Below are 18278 nucleotides of genomic sequence, written 5' to 3'. Positions count from 1 at the left end.
CGGTACGCCAGGCATTGAAAAAATGTTGACATAAACATGCATAAACAAGTTACATAACGAAAACAAGAATCAAAATTATTTACTACTTTAGTACTTAGTTATTCACTGTTACAGGTACCTACAGATTTATTAACGCTTTCGCAAATATATTTCACCATACAGATAATGTCGATTTTGATTAGATACCATCTAATTTCACTGATATGGGTTAGTCACGGCGATGTATCATGAACCAAATCATATGTTGGACAATTTTTATGGTTTGTGATTTTGTCTAGATAATGGTGTCACAATACTCGTACTCTCCATGTTAGTCTAATAGCACTATTATTGGGTATTGTTTCGCTCTAGTTACCTACAACAGGAGCACTAAGTATCTGAACTTACTTCATAGCATTGAATGACGACGAGCGGCTTAGGTTTATAATTTTTCATGTTGAAACCAACACTTCCAATATTTACTATGAAGTCAGACCATGGCAAATAGTTTATGGAACGATTGAATTTCAAACGACGCACTTTACGCGGTACACATTAACATGCATTCGAAGTAATCCGTTTGGTATGGTATGGTTAAAAACGGTAAATAAATATGTATAATTGCGTGAAGGTCGACGTAGTTTTCCGATAGTTTTTCGCGAGTTGTGATTTGTGCGAAGTGCGGGCGGCGGAGTGCAGTGAGCGCGAGCGACTGCCGTCAAGTACACAGCAACAGCACGCCTCCGACTGCGGGCGCGCTTCGGTCTCGGTCTTGTTGTTATCAGTGCAAGGCGGAATCAATGCGAAATCTCGGCGCTCGATATTACGGACCGATAATTATCCAGATGGGACAGATAACGTCAACGACCTAAGCTTGATGACAATGATGACCATACATTGAACATGTCGCCTGTGAAATTTAACATACAAACACTTTTTGTTGGAACAGAATGAAGGTTGTTTAAAACGCTCAAGATAAATCTATTTGTAATATTTTTAAAGGAGCCGCAAGTATCATTAGTAGCTTAGAGGAGAGCTCTTTAAAGAAATCAAACAGCCTCATTAAATTGTTTGATGTAGTACCTTGTACAACTAAAAACAACCGACCAAGTGCGAGTCGGACTCGCGTTCCAAGGGTTCCGTACATTACACAATTCTAAAAAACCCCTAGGGGTCGGATCTCTTCGGGCTCGGATTGTCTGTCTGATTTAATTTCTCGTCTTATAATTACTTATATAACAATTCAAGTCTTGGAGACCTTTTACACCTCGAAGGATAATTTGATGATCTTTTTTAAAAATTTATTATACATATTTTATCCCTGACACCTAGAGACTTTTACATCTCTAAACAATTTTAGTAATTGCCTGTTGTTTGTATATTTTTTATTTGTTTTCTTTTTTTTGTGTAATTCGACATTTAGACTGGATACATCTCTAACAAAGTATCTAATATTTTATTGATTCCATATTTGTAATTGTTTTTTGTAAATTTTGGTTTTGTACTGCTTGTAAAAATTTACATGTAAAAGTGCCCCTGTGGCCTATTTGCTGAATAAATGTTTGATGTTTGATCAAAAACTAAGTAATTAAGTCCGACTCACGCTTGACTGCACATTTCTAATAGGTTTTCCGGTGATCTATAGGTAAAGGTCTATTTTGTGTATTTTTTTCAAAATTTTTGACGCAGTAGTTTCGGAGATAAAGGGGGAATGGTAATTTTTTGCCTATTTTCTTGAATAACTTCTAAAATATTTATTTTAAAATTATAAAAAAAAATATTTGAGATTCTCACACTAAACTCTTTCATTTGATATGTAACACGATATAGTTTGACAAACTTTATTTTTTAATTTTCTTATTTACCCCCCAAAAGTGGGCCCCATGTTTAAAATTAATATGTTTACGTTACATGTCCATCTTTGGGTCACAAACTTACATACGTGTACCAAATTTCAACTTAATTGGTTCAGTAGTTTCGGAGAAAATGGGCTGTGACAGACTGACAGACAGACAGACAGACAGACGCACGAGTGATCCTATAAGGGTTCCGTTTTTTCCTTTTGAGGTACGGAACCCTAAAAATAATCCAGAAAGTCATACTTTACTACAGTTTTTTTACCTGACAGCGCGACGCAAAGGAGAGCAATAAGTTTATTTATCAGTCTGTACTCTGTTTGTGTGTTTGTTCCTTTGTGGCACTCTAAAGACCACAAACACGTGGAGCGTGGACCGATTTTGATGATTCTTACGTCAATTGATTTTTCTTAACCGTCCGAGTGTCTCTAAAGACATGATAGGTAGTAAAATCTGAACAAGACGGCGACAATCAGCGTACTTACCACGAGTCTGACACTGAAATATTCGCTAGTGACTGCGTAAACTAACTCGCAATGCATCTCCTTCATAAGTACTGATATGACATTGGTGCAAGCGAGATCCACTGCGTTTGAGTTGACTCAGTGACTAACGAAACGGCCAAGCCGCAGATTTTGACTAGGGTGTAGAGTTTGTGAAGTTAGCTAGGGCTTGTAGAGTTAGGGCGTGTAGAGTTATAAGCTTGGCTCTACATCTGATATGCTACATATCCGAGATCTGATAACTTTTTGGCAGTGCGAGCCATATGGTCGTCTTAGCAACACCAACATTTTACATGAAAATGTTTACGATGGGATAGTTTTAAACTAAAACCAGGCGTGACTCACTCCGCGATTTCGTCGCGCCGCTGCAAGAACATGCGGCCGCCCCCAATTTTGGGGTCTAGCCATAGTAATATTAGTAATTGCCGCGCACCGCTACGGAACGGACGCCTGTTCGCGCTTGCGGTCATATCTGTCACAATATACGCGTTTTATTAGAGAGTGACGTTTCTGTCCCTAGTACTATTTATTATTTATTCTTTATTTTTTCTATTTCTGTGTAGTACATCGTAGTACTTGGATACTTATCATCTTCCTCGCGTTATCCCAGCTTTTTCCCACGGCTTATAGGAGCCTGGGGTCCGCTTAACAACTAATCCAGAGAATTAGCGTAGGCACTAGTTTTTACGAAAGCTACTGCCATCTGACCTTCCAACCGAGACGGGAAACTAGGCCTTGTTGGGATCATACCAACCCCCAATGGGCTTCCTCAGCCCGGGGGTGAGATGCGTAAATGCATTTACCCCTGCGTCAAAAAAAAGGCCTTGTTGGGATTAATCCTCACGATGTTTTCCTTCACCGAAAAGCGACTGGTAAATATCAAACTCATTGGTACGAGCCGGGGTTTGAACCCGCGACCTCCGGATTGAATCGAGACCCTTTTGGGAAGGGTGTGAGCAGGGCGGACACGCTATACTATACCTACCTACATCAGAAATCACTTGCGTTTCTATGTGTGAACGGTACGTCTGGAGGGTTTATTATCAATTTCTACAAGTAGGTAAGTACTCGTTTTCTTTAAGGTCAAGAATTGCTGCACCCTCGGTGCCATTGCATTCTGTACAAGTGTACAGCAAGGCGCTAGAATGACACTTAACCAGTTGGGTAACCCACTTACAATAAGCAGGAAAACCACCGTTACAGGTAAAGTCATCAGATGAATATCGACGATTAACCGACCACAAACTGGTATCTCACTACATTATTCACTCTTAAATCGGTCTTGTACTCATGTTATTTAGGTCGAGATTTCAAGCGTACACGTTGAGCTTCATGCGAACTTGCGGAAGTTATATCGGGATATTATGTACTCGTAGCATATTGTAGCAGCGATTGCGATCTAAACCGCGAATAGCAGAGTGATCTGTTTCGTTATTGTAATTAAAATTCTTTATCAATCCCGGCTTACGCGGCACAGGTAATTGGAAAATTCTCCGCCGCTTGAGATCCAACAGTACAAAAGCTATTGTCATTTTTATCAAGATTTCGGATGCTTTTGTAACTGACGTATTTGCCTGTTGCCACGAAGCTTACTGAACACGACGTGAAATCTTAATGTACTAAGAAGATAAAACTCGAAACGTGTCAAAGAGTTCCGTTCTGGTCGTCATCAGCATTTCCACTATTACATCAAATTGCACTTTTTTAAATGCAAATGTTATGCTTGGTTTGTTGATGAAAATACAAAAATCGCTATGTGCATGCCTATAAGATTTTATGATTTTTCCTCATGGGTGGCCATCATCAGAACTGAATTTTGACAAAAATGGAACCAACTTCATATGAATATTATGTATTATGTATGCCTACTTATAAAAAAAAATCGGTTAAAAAATGACTTCTGAGACTTCGGAGGTATTAACATATATACGTAGGTACCAACAAAAAAACCGCCTAGGTGACACCTCTTTTTTTTTTGACGTCGGTTAAAAAACTGGCCGAGCGCAAGACGGACAGTCCGATGGTTCCGTAGGGCAATACACTTTTTTTTGTAAAATTAAGTCGTGCAGTCATGCTATATTTTTCTTTCTTATCAAACCAAGTTGAGTATGATGTTTATGTCAACAGTTGAAATTTCAAATGGCGCAGCACAAACGCCTACACCAAATTGATGTCTTCCAAGATGTTAACTAGATTGAAGAAGTTAAAGATGTCGAAAAGGAAAAGGAATATACCGCATATTTTAAATCAATAAAATATATTCATCGAATTAACTAAGCCAAAATACTTTGCAATTACCCCAAACCACCTAAGCGGTCTGGTCTGCCAATTAGGCCAATCAAATTAGATCCAAAAATAGCGTTTTTGAGGAATTAATTCCCAGCAAGTTGGAGACGTTTTAATACCTTCGATAATCTTTGATAATTCATAATCCGAGTTTGCTCTATCCCCGAAGGTTACATTACATTACAATACATTTTTCCTTGGATTGCCAAACCACTCAATGTAAACAGAACCCACCATCAATTACCATGGCACATGATTATAAAAAAAATGAAATTTAAAGTGGCGGCCATTTTTTACAAACTGACTACGAATTCATATTAAAGTACCTTTCGGATCCTCGCATATCAATTTTCATCATGATTCGAACAAATTTGCAAGCAAAAAAAACTGAAAAAGAGCAAAAATGTATGCACACCTCCTGGGATGGAGCAAACTCGGATTACACGCATTTAGGACCTAATGAAGGTATTAAAACGATTTCCAGCTTGCTGGGAATGAATTCTTCAAAAAAATCTAATTTGATTGGCCTAAATATCTGGAAGAATTTAATTTAATATATTAGTACTAAGCAATCAAATATTAGGTCCTTATAATTGGCGTTCGGCGAACTGGCCACTTTGGTTCAAAATATCTGGCGTTTGGCTAGGAATTCCAAATTAAAAATTATTTCAAATTTAAGCTGGCTTACTTGTGTGTTCCAATTTTGTAACTTATTTGTTATCGCGTCATTTGTCTTTTTGACATCGTTCTGTTCACAATATGGAGAACTTAAAATATCGCGTTATTTACGAATACCACCGTGGCACCAGTGCTGCAGAAACGGCTCGCAGGATTAATGATGTGTATGGAGCAGTTACTGTAAAAGAAAATACGGTACGATTTTGGTTCCAGCGTTTTCGTTCTGGAGATTTTGACCGACAGAATTGAAAGTGATTGTGGAAGCGAATCCATCGCAAACTACGTCGGAGTTAGCGGCAGCCTTCGGTGTGAGTGATAAAACTATTTTGATTCACTTGAAACAAATCGGAAAGGTGAAATTTAAAAGCTTGAAAAATGGGTACCGCATGAATTGAGCAACGCAAACGAGGACAACACTCGACCACACACGGCACGTCTGAGGGCCGCTAAATTAAGAAGGCTACAACTGGAATGTCTTCGACACCCACCGTACTCCCCGAAACTGATTACTACTTTTTTCGGAATTTAGACAACTTCATGCAAGGAAAAAAATTCAACTCGGATGAGGCTGTCCAAATCGCCTTCACAGATTTTATTAATTCTCGCTCTGATATTTTTTTTAGCAAAGGAATCAATGCACTACCTTTCGATGGCATATACTTTGATAAGGTATAGGTATAGTTTCATAAAAAAACCTTTTGATTATTGCCATATAAATCGCCAATTTCATGTGTAAGGACATCTTTAGGTAAATCCTTGCTATTTTACTAAAACCATTAAAAACTGCCTTAACTGCCACACTAAAATAAACTTGGCAAGCTAATTTCACAGTAGGCATCTGTCTGTATTGCAATGAGGGCGTTTAATTTCGCCGCTAGGGGCGCTAGTGTCGATGGAGGTCTTTTAAAATGTCAAATACATAGAAGTTTTGGTGGTTTCAAGCTTTTTTATTGGGAATTTTTACTCCTTATTCATAATTGTGGTAAATCTTTGTCCATTTTTGATTAATCATGGTAAACAATAGATATAGCTCAATAAGTGTTAGTAGTTTAAAAAAAGTGTCAACTAAAATATATGCAAAGTTAAACAGGTCGAAAAAATGGCACATTTAGACGTTAAAATACTTTTGTGTATATTAGAACGTATTGATTTTATAAAAATAAGCATAGAAGAATTTTGAGATCTGTTATTCTAGACCTACATCTACAGTGGCGCCAACTGGTGAGCACAAAAACGATAGTCCTCATTGCAAATCCCTTTGAACTTGCTGCAACTTTTCAACGATTCAAATATAAGTGGACGGAATTAAAAGCAACATAACATTAATTAATTTAATAAGGCCGCTAATTCGCTGCCTAATAGCGTACCTTGTATGGTTAGCTAGAGTACCTCACATAGCTAGAGTAGTCGCAGACCGACTAAGGGCATATTAGGCATACCGAGCTGTGAACTGGTGCTATTACGGAGGAACGTGGGCGTCTTATTTTTGAGCACGCAATTAAATAAGTACTAAAATTGGCTAATCCTTTGTAATACTTTGCTCTATCAGTTCGTTTTAAATATCAACAAAAGTGGAGTGCTCCATGATTTTAGATTTCAACGATAATGAGATTATAATTACTCTCGCCAGGGTTAAGAGAAAAGGGATTATCTATTCTCCATACAAACGTAGTCCTCATTTTCCTTCCTGATAATAACGTATGCGGAGTGAAATCTGGACAAAATTCAATGTCGTATTAAATAATAACAATATGGTTACTTTTCGTAAATTTTCATGTATTTTAATAATTTATTTAACAACGTTAAGTGTAAGATAAAGTTTACTCAAATGCGAGATTTTTAACGGAAGTTGTGGTACTTCAAAGTCATCGGTGTCGAAAACACACATGTTGGCATTTTTTTTTTGTTAAAATTTTATCTTCCTTAGGAAAACTTTTTTAGGAAATTTCGTATGCTCGACATATTTCATATTCTCGTCCGTTGGACCATTGGTGTTCTTAAAATAATAGTTAACTTGCCATAAATTTCCATTTTAAGTGACATATGATATGATTAATCCCCCATAAATCCCATTACGCAAAAACAGCTGCTTTTTACACATTTTGGTCGGTATGACGTACCCACATTTTCAAAGTTATTTATTTTTATTTTCGGATACGGTGACCTTAACTTTTCTTGGATGTTTGCCGATACCCATATCTTCAAGATATTTTAAACAGTTTTACTGTCACATTTGAATAATCTCATGACCTCTCTGTAAGATTTTGTGACTCAGCGAGCCGTCATTTTCTTCAATCGATCTCTCCCAGGAAACTGGCTAATGCTGCAAGGTTACCTGAACCGTGCCTGAACCAGACTTTATAGCCGTAGTTTTTTTAAAGAACAAGGATGTAAAAATATCATAAATAACCATATTGTTTTTATTTTATACGACATTGAATGTTGTCCAGATTTCACTCCGCATACGTTAGGATCACTCGTTCGTCTGTCTGTCTGTCACAGCCTATTCTCTCCGAAACTACTGGACCAATTAAGTTGAAATTTGGTATGCATAGGTACATATGTAAGTTTGTGACCCAAAGACGCACATGGTAATGTAAACAAATTAATTTTACACATCGGGGCCACTTTTATGGGGTAAATGAGAAAATTAAAAAATAAAGTTTTTCTAACTATATCTGTTACATATCAAATGAAAGAGCTCATTGTGAGAATCTCAAATATATATTTTTATATAATTTTAGGATAAACAGTTTAGAAGTTATTCAAGAAAATATGCAAAAAATTACCATCCCTTTTTTATTTCCGAAACTACTGGGTCTAAAATTTTGAAAAAGAATACACAAAATAGTTCTTTACCTATAGATCATAGGAAAACCTATTAGAAATGTGCAGTCAAGCGTGAGTCGGAGTTAATTACTTAGTTTTTGATCCGACCCCTACGGGTTTTTTAAAGACATTTCACTCACGTTTCACATAAAGAATACATTGTTTAAATTGTGCAATGTTCGGAACCCTTGGAACGCGAGTCCGACTCGCACTTGGCCGGTTTTTTTAATTATTATAAAAGTTAGGAGCGAAAAACAGGTTTCATACACAATAATACAAATTTTTAAATGCTCCTAACTCTTATAATGATGAAAAAAAAACATATCAAACGGTCGGGCATGACTTGACTTGACTTATGGTCCTATATCCCCTAGATGGGGCAGATGGCATCCACAGTGCTCCGCCATCCCGTTCGGTCTTGAGCTTCGCGCTTCATTTCGCTCCACGTCTTGCCAATGGTCGCCGCCTCTGCGATGATCGTCCGCCGCCAGGATTGCTTAGGGCGACCACGTTTCCGCTTTCCTTGGGGATTCCAGTCTAGGGCTTGCCTCGGGATGTGATCCGGGTCCCTTCGGAGCGTGTGGCCGATCCAGTTCCACTTGCGGCGTTTGATCTGCTGGTCGATCGGAGTCTCACCGCAACGTTCCCACAGATCTACGTTGGATATTCTTTTGGGCCAGTATACACCGAGGATACGGCGAAGACAGCGGTTGTTGAAGACTTGGAGCCGATGCGAGATGTTGTTAGTGACCTTCCACGTCTCACATCCGTACAGCAATACGGTTCTCACGTTGGACCGGAATATTTTGAGCTTTACTAGTAGCTCTCCTAGTCAGTTTCCGCGATTGCCATACCGGACGGAGCTGTGCGAAGGTTGCTTTCCCCTTGGCGATTCTCGAAGCGATGTCCTCTTCGGTCCCTCCTGTTTCCGACACTACACTACCGAGGTACGTAAACTTGTGGACCTTCTCCACTCCCTCTGTGCCGATGAGCAACGGCAACGAGCTCGTCGCTCCGCACCTCATTTCCTGGGTCTTCCGGATGTTAATCTTTAGTCCCACCTCCAAAGCGTCTCGCCGTAGGTCGTCCAGTTTGGCTCGCATGTCGGCGCGCATGTGGCTCAATAGGCATAGGTCATCGGCAATATCGGCATAGTCCAAATCTTCCAAGACGTTGGAGAGTCCCCACTATGCCGCAGTTTCCAAACGGTCGGGCATAGCTACGATTAAAGTACATCAAATTATGTAAAAATATTTCCAATAATGTTTCTCTGGATATAGAGAGGAAAATGGGGACTACGTTTGTATGGAAAGGCGGTTTCAGGGCGGTCGTCCCCTTTCGTCTTAAAATCGCAATTGTATTATAAAATGTACTGAAGCATTTAACAACATATATGGATCATGAATGATGGCTTGTTTGAAGTTCCTGTTTATATTATATATTTGCAATAAAACCTGATCTGTAACAAGAAAGACCACTAAAATACGAGTAGTTTACTCAATTATACAATTTGTACATTTATGTTCAACATTTAAAATATGCATTATGTACCTCTAATACTCTTCACTGTCTCGAAGGGAAACATCGATAGAGTTAGACCAATATAAGTCTACAACGATTTTGATAGGACACGCCGTGCAAGTGTTATTTTAAACGTCAAACTGCTATGAAATTATGACGTATAAATAACACTTGCACTGCGTGTGTTATTAAAATCGTTGGAGACTTATCTTGGTCTTACTCTAAGTACCCAAACGTTTGTATTATCGGTACGGCTTTGTGTAAAATATAAGTACCTACCTATATATTTAGTGAAAAACTAACAAAACTTTACTAGTACAGGTTTCTTTTTTAAACGCAAGGCGCAGTTCGGGGGACTAACAATTATAAGAAATAATGATGATTGCAAACAATTTGACGTCATTACAGTCAATGTCAATATGTCATTTGTCAATAGCACAGTATAGTGACGGTCTATATTTGTAAAGCAATAAACGATATTGTGATTAACGCGCGATTATGATTACAACTGAGGAGTGTCTTTTCAAAAGAGTTTATTTGTCTATGACAAACCATACAAAAAAAAGCCTTGTGAAAAGACACACAAGGCTTATTTTTGTAAGGTTTCTTATAGAGAAATAAACCCTTTTGAAAAGACACTCCTCAACTAATAGCACAATTGGTAGTAAATAATAAGGGGTCAACATATTTAGTCGGCAATTACTCATACGGTAACTATCTGTAACGGCTGTAACGGTCGTTGCAAAAATGAATAATGCAACAGTGCAACTAGAGCCTAACTTTTATAACATTAAACTAAATAAATAATATTAGTCCGCCATGAGTATAACCACCCGACAACATCAGGACCGCGAGCCCGTAATCTTTTTAACCAACTTCAAAACAAGGAGGAGGTTATCAATTCGTATGTTATTTCTGAACCGATTTGAAAAAAAAAATATTTTTTGTTTAAAAGTATGTAGTTACAGATTGCCAAGAAGAGGAACTCCTCAAATCTTAGACATACAAAATACAAATAGCAATATTTGTATTTGCATCAACAAACCAAGCAATGGCATTCAAAAAAGTTTCATTTAATGAAGTAGAACTGCTGATGAAGACCAGAACGGAACTCTTCAACGACACGTATTTCACGTTTGACGATTTGTCTTTTTCGCTATTTTTGTCAAGGTCAAGGTTCAGGTCAGATGTTGGGTTTCATGATCATGAGGAATTGAGGGAACTCTGAGGAGTCTTGATAACTTCAGATCCAGACCTTGAAACTTGAAACTTTTCACTGACATGACTGTTTGGTCAGACAAGAACGAGTTCTGCAGAATGCTTGAACTTAAAAAATGATAAAATAAAATAATATTAGCCGTTTTATATGAGCTATTAGCAACTTATATGTTCGAAGTCAATGCAAAGATAAATAATACCGGGCTATCCCCTAACATTAACTAAAGAAGTGCGGTGATAAAAGCGAGACGATGGCACCAATTCAAAAAGTTCTTCGGAGCATTCCCCATTGTGTAGATAAGTAGTAAAAAACATGCATAGGGAGTAGGTAAATGTCTTTCTGAAGGCTAAGAGGTTTTAAGCCGTCAGTAAGTTCGTTATCGCTAACAATACGAACTGCCCGTCGTTGGATGGAGTCAAGAGGGAGAAGCTGGTATTGAGGAGCGCCAGATCAGAGATGAGAACAGTACTCCATATGAGGACGAACTTGCGTTGTATATTTAAAAAGTTAGGCAAACAAAAATAGTTATTTGTTATACAAGGGTGCAAAGTTGTATTTTACCCGCGAGTGTGGAATTGAAACATGAGCAAGGATTCTATAGTTGAACCACGAGCGAAGCGAGTGGTTCTAAAATAGAATCCTGAGCGAAGCGAGTGTTTCAACACACGAGAAGTAAAATACATTTGCACCCGTGTGTAACACAAAACTTTTCCCCTCGCTACAGCGAGGAAACTGCAACATCCACAGGCGTTAGATCATCTTCATCACTGGAATCACTAATTTTTTTACGATATTATAACAGAAAACACTAGAAATTCTGATTTTTACGTGAGTCGGTGAGATGAACAGTAAAAATTTTGTTGACAATGTTGACATTTCTGTTCTGACGTATGAAATGTCAACGATGCGTTTTGAAATTGCATCGACTCAACTTGTGCGTTCAGAATTATATTTAACATCATTACAAAAAATCTAACGTTTCTTATGGAATTTTAAGGTTTATGACTTAAATTTATTAAATAAAGCTAAATTTGGTATTTTTTATTAGATTCTCAAACCATTTATTTAATGATAATTAATATCGAACGAACCATTATCATGAGCGTTTTACGTTTTGTTATCTGTCAAGCTACTTAAACACGCTCCATCCAAGGTCAAATTACTTTCCCCACTAGTGGATAAAATGCGTTTTTCCCCGCTTGTTTTAAAGGATAATAGACGGCTTTCCGAGCTAGTGAGGGGAAAAATCTATATCCGTATTTACCTAAATACAGTACATACAGATTTAATAAATGTCATTTAATTTACCTGCAATTCAGACAATCAACAAAGTCTAAGCAGCAGTTCACAATTTATATTTACCTACAGCCACAAGCAAATACGGAATCGGCATCTTAAAAAAATATTTTACTAATGTAGTTCTTGGATTATGTATGAGTTCACGATTACAAACTTATAAAGCATACGATGCATTTAATCCGATCCCTGCTAATGAGCAAGCTTATTAAGCGTGTAAGTTCATGTAGGAAGATTAGAAATTTTAACACAAATAACTTACATAAATGCTATTTCAGGTCCAATTAAATATGATTTGTAATAAAAATACGCTTATTATCTAAACGAAAGTTTTATGATTTAATTGCTTTACCAATTAGCTGAAGGAAGGTACTAGCGCAAGAATTTGAGTCTTAATTATTTAAGTAGCTATTTTAATTTAGGTACCTACCTTTTTGCCTTTTTTTGGCTGAATCAACTGTTTAGTGTCACTCGTTGCCATGGTTACGGTTAGTTGTCCAGGGAAAACCCACCTCTTATAATCCTGATTTTATGGTATATTAATTTACATTTGTAGTAGTTGGAGCCATAGTCATAGTGTGTGTTATCCAGACTTAAATGAAGAGCTCTTGAACAAGTTAGATCGTTTACTAAATAACTGCACTCGTTTCATTTTCTGTCTTCGTTAATACGACCATGTCTCCTCTTTCCACTCTAAACTCGGCTGGTTTCCTATACGTGTTCGTCGAAATATTCGCATGATTTGCACCCTCTTTTCTGTTATTAATGATCCCCGATCTCCCGAATATCTCAAATCTTTCTTCAACTACTATGGTGTTTCTCGTGTCCGTCAACTTCGCTCTACTGGCAACCTTTCTTTGTCCATACCATCTCACCGAACAGGTTTCATGTCCTATTCTTTCTCTATTCAGGCAGCTCGTCTTTGGAATAGTCTCCGTGTTAAAATTAGACAGTGTCCGAATAGATTTGCATTTAAAAAATCCTTACGTGAGTACTTTGCTGGCAGAACGATGAATTCTTAGTGTTTCTGTTTTGAAAGTTTCATCTGATATCTTATATGTATGTATATTGTATGTATTTATATGAATATTATATATACAGACATATGTATGTATGTCTATGCTTATGCATTATTTAACTATACTTGTATATATGTAATCACTATGTTGCACCGCCTACACATTCTCTGCTTTGCCCGAAGGTTGACTGGTAGAGAATGCCTCATAGCATTAAGTCCGCCTTTTGTACGATTGTATTTTCTTTTGTGCAATAAACATTAAATAAATAAATAAAATAAATAAATAGTCATAAGCCATTTAGGTAATTAATGGATTTTCTATTCTACTAAGCATGTTAGATGTTAGTAGAATGGGATACAATTCAATTTCAATTTCAATTTATTAATTCAAAAGACAACAATGGCCCATAATGGTTAGTAACAATAAAGATTAAAAACGAAGTGTTAGTGGAACAATAAAAAAAAAAGCGATACAACATTTCTTCTGATAACAAATTGTGCCACTAGTGTTCCCCGGATAATGAGACAGATTATAAAAACACAAAAAGTTTATTCGTGTTGGTACCTAGTTTTAAAGATCTAAAAAAGAAACCTTCCTTAAGCTTCGGTGACCTTGTAAGCTCAAACTTGGATTTAAATCCATTCTAATGCCAAAAGCCAAAATCGCAAAATCTGAGGATTTATCCGAGTTTGAAGTTAATAAGCGACTCATGTAGACTACATGAATGTAATACTTAATACTGATACCTATATCACCTAACTGAAATCCAATAGGTCTCTACTTATAAATAAATTAAGAGAATATATTCTATGACCGCGTTTCGAATACCCTAATCCTACTAATTGAAAGTGCGAAAGTGTGTATTTTTGGACGTTTGTTCCTCCATCTCGCAAAAACGGCTAAACGATTTCGATGAAATTTAACACACTTATAATTTACAACCTGAAAAAGGACAGATACTCTTTATATCGGAATTCATCCCCATATAAGAGGGTGCAATGGGTAACAGTTAGTATCAAATACCTCTGGAAGATGAGGGTAATAGGTACCATTAAGGTAAAGTGGGGTAATATTAAAATAGTTTATTATGCTCCGGGCAGGACTAACAGTATTTATGAGGATTCCATACAAGTGATAGTCTTACAGTTTTGAATTATTCACGGTTAGTTTCACTAGACTTATACGTCGAAATATCAGGAGGTCGAAAACAATACAAAAGGTAATCACGGTTCCATATCCCGGTCGATATAAGTCAAGTGATAGTCTTAACCCACCTTATCTCACTCGTATCTGAGACAACCTAGGTCTACTGTTCCATTGAGGATCGAGGCACTTAGTAAGAGGTTATTATGATCACTTGGTCAGCTACGGACTGATTGAAGTGGTTGATGGCTTAAATGCATAAAGCTTATTTGTAATTATATTATGTTAAGTAAGTAAGTTAAAAAGTAATATACTAATAAATTAGTTCTAGTCACAAAACTCAGCTACCTTCTACTAGAAAATCACCGCGTAACTACTTTATCAATGAGGGCTACCGTTTTTGTGCTCACCAGTTGGCGCCACTGTAGATGTAGGTCCAGAAAAATAGATCTCAAAATTCTTCTATGCTTATTTTTATAAAATCAATACGTTCTAATATACACAAAGGTATTTTAACGTCTAAATGTACCATTTTTCAACCTGTTTAATTTTGCATATATTTTAGTAGGCATTTCTTTTTAAACCACTAACATTTATTGAGCTATATCTATTGTTTACCATGATTAATGAAAGATGGACAAAGATTTGATATTTACCAGTCGCTTTTCGGTGAAGGAAAACGTCGTGAGGAAACCGGACTAATCCCAACAAGGCCTAGTTTTTCCCCTCTGGGTTGGAAGGTCAGATGGCAGTCGCTTTCGTAAAAACTAATGCCTACGCCAATTCTTGGGATTAGTTGCCAAGTGGACCCCAGGCTCCTATGAGCCGTGGCAAAATGCCGGGACAACGCGAGGAAGATGATGAATCAAAGATGGACAAAGATTTACCACAATTATGAATAAGGAGTGAAAATTCCCGATAAAAAAACTTGAAACCCCCAAAGCTTCTATGCATTGGACATTTTGAAAGACCTCCATCTAACTAGCGCCCCTAGCGGCGAAATTAAACGCGGTAGCCCTCATTCCCTGAGTTAAGTGGTAGACCGATAGGTATGTACTATGCTCCTCCTCCTCCAGTACAAAAAGCTCAAAAAAACTTACCAAACTGTCAACATCGTTGTTCTCAGTGTTCGTTGCTTCACCGGGATCCTGCCCCGAGAACATCTTCCGGTGGACCTTCTTGAACTCGTCTATCAGGGCATCGTGCTGCTTCTTCTTGTCGTCGGTCGGTATCGGTAAGCTCGCCTTCTTTATAAGACTTAAAGGTAGGCTGTTCTCTGGATTCGAATTCTTCTTGTTCTAGGTGAAAGAAAAAACTAATTAGGTATTTAAAATAACTACACATGAATTCAGTGTGAAAAGCGGTGTGATTGTTTATATGTTTATTATAGTTTTTTTTTCTAACTAGAAATATGCGGATGCGGAAAACTAAACATACATATATATTAAGATCGCTTTAAACAATACTTACTTATTAGAAATTATTAGGTACAATACATAATGATCGGGAGGTACCTACTCGCCATTTTGGGGCCTTAAAATAAGAAGTAAATAAATACGTACTCATAACTTTGGCTTTAGCTGTTCTACATGAAAAGTAAATACATTCTTTTCCCCTCACTAGCTCGGAAAGCCGTCTTTTATCCTTTAAAACAAGCGGGGAAAAACGCACTTTATCCACTAGTGGGGAAAGTAATTTGACCTTGGGTGGAGCGTGTTTAAGAAGCTTTTGCTGACAGATAACAAAACGTAAAACACTCATAATAATGGTTCGTTCGATATTAATTATCATAAATAAATGGTTTGAGAATTTAATAAAAAATACCAAATTTAGCTTTATTTAATTACCTTAAATTCCATAAGAAACATTTGTTTTTTTAAATGATTTTGAATGTAATTCTGAACGCACAAGTTGAGTCGATGCAATTTCAAAACGCATCGCCAGAAATGTCAAAATTGTCAACAAAAAATTTCTCACCGACTCCGACACGTATATACGCAACTTCCAGAGTTTTCTGTTATAATATTGTATTATCGTAAAAAAATGTAATTCCAGTGATGAAGATAATCTAACGCCTGTGGATGGTGCACTTTCCTCGCTATAGTGAGGGGAAAAGTTTTGTGTTACACACGGGTGCAAATGTATTTTACTTCTCGTGTGTTGAAACACTTGCTACGCTCAGGATTCTATTTTAGAACCACTCGCTTCGCTCGTGGTTCAACTATAGAATCCTTTCGCTTGCTCGTGTTTCAATTCCACACTCACGGGTAAAATACAACTTTGCACCCTTGTATAACAAATAACTATTGTAGGACTATTACTTAAATTTGACTGGTGAAGTTTTTATTCATTTATGATTAAATTTTTTTAAATAAAAATACAAAGATCTCTGATGCTGGGTCGAATCCCAAAAACCTTATATATTTGAATCTTTATATGGTCAGGAATACGCTGTTTATCTTTGTAGTTTCTCCCGAGCACTATGTGTTATCAGCATGGGCATCATGGCCTTAAAGTCAGACATAGAATAAAATGCGTGTTTTCAACATAGATACTCACCAATTTTCGTTTCTGTATCTCTTCGGCGATAGCACTCGATAGCGTCCCACAACTAGAAATGCTTGTAGTGTCAGAGCTGAGGTCTTTCTTCATAGGAGGCGGGTAGTTGCAATGTGGTTTGCCACACGCCGGAGCGCTCGTGTGATGCACCTCGACTACTATGGTTTTTTTGTCATTGTCCCTATTCGGCTGATTAGCAGAAAATGTACTTTTTCTAGGAGATTGATTGTCGTAACTACATTGTATCGTGGCACCGTCTTCAGTTAAATTAATTATAGTTCTATTTGATGGGCTGCTAATTATTTCTTTCTTATTAATATTATTTTTCCTAATATTACTTTTATTTTCGTATGTGTGGGGGTTATTTGGTATACTAGGGCAATCATAATCAGGTTCTATATCTGATGGTGCGTCGAAGTTGTGAATGTCCATGTTTTTCCAGTCGAAATCTAAACTATCCCATGTCCGACGCTTCAGTCGATTCATATTTAGTCTGTAACAAAGATACATTTTATAATTACCTATTTGCTTTAACCACAAACACAAATCAAAATATTTAATAAAATAATTTGATTTGTTCCCAAAGTTGTGTATTTGCTTTTAAGTTTAAAATATTTACATTATTGTACTTTATTTCCATGACATATTTCTGTATATTATACATATTTATCGTCTTGAATAAGGGAATTAAGACGTGCACAGCCAGCAAAGGGGTAAAAATATTGTATAAATAAATTTATATTAGGTATCTATGCACCATGCGCTGGTCCGTACATGATCACGAATCTGTGCCAATTTTGGTATAAGGTTGCCGAGGGGATCCCAGAATCCCCAATTGAGTAATGAGTAATGAAATGACAGGACAACGCTAGGAAGATGACGGTGATGATATAAGTATGTTCTCTATGCACACGGGTAAGTACGCACTTATTAACGCAGAACTCTGATTGGGTATTTCGTATTTCCATGCTTATTTTCTGATCTGTCTGTTTTAGCGGTTTTTGCCATTACTGGCATTTTTGCTTGATCCGTAGCGTCCTTCGCAACACTAGCAAGATTATCAGGGTCGTTTGTAATGACAGGGGCAAACCCTGTGCTGAGTTAGTACCTACTGGTTATATACAGTAACTTTATACATTTGCGTTTACGTCAAATCCGGTAGTTCTGATTATTTACAGACTTGTTTATGATGTTGGTCCAATGAATAATCCAAGTTTGTGACTTCGAGCACCGAACGCAACTTTGTCAAAAATCGAAGAAAAAAACCGCGAGCATTACGGATTTTTTATATTTGGGCAATTATAACCCTGACTAGTTTTTGATAGTACCTTCTCAGACGTTTTTAAAGTAGACTAAATTTGCTACAATACGAGACTAGAGTGGTCTCTGT

At 37.1% G+C, this 18278-nt stretch overlaps 2 protein-coding genes across 4 annotated transcripts in view; one reads left to right on the top strand and one right to left on the bottom strand.

Annotated features, from left to right (window-relative positions):
* LOC134741530 (uncharacterized oxidoreductase YrbE-like) overlaps nt 1–18278 on the top strand; it is a 445968-nt gene that overhangs the window by 173274 nt on the left and 254416 nt on the right. The window lies entirely within an intron of this gene.
* Nucleotides 1–18278, bottom strand: part of LOC134741496 (uncharacterized) — a 67808-nt gene that overhangs the window by 5928 nt on the left and 43602 nt on the right. For all 3 annotated transcript variants that reach the window (XR_010127888.1, XM_063674290.1, XM_063674291.1), the window contains exons 8-9: nt 16889–17381; nt 15430–15627 (exon numbers count right to left, since the gene is read on the bottom strand). Coding sequence is in view for 2 of the 3 variants with exons in the window: in XM_063674290.1 (XP_063530360.1) it covers nt 15430–15627; nt 16889–17381 (691 nt within the window). In the remaining variant the exon portion in view is untranslated. The remainder of the gene's footprint in view (nt 1–15429; nt 15628–16888; nt 17382–18278) is intronic.

The sequence above is a fragment of the Cydia strobilella genome, chromosome 5 (genome assembly GCF_947568885.1).
Source record: "Cydia strobilella chromosome 5, ilCydStro3.1, whole genome shotgun sequence".
Classification (NCBI taxonomy): domain Eukaryota; kingdom Metazoa; phylum Arthropoda; class Insecta; order Lepidoptera; family Tortricidae; genus Cydia; species Cydia strobilella.
The sequence above is the reverse complement of the archived record's forward strand: the minus strand, read 5'-3'. Positions and strand labels throughout refer to the sequence as shown.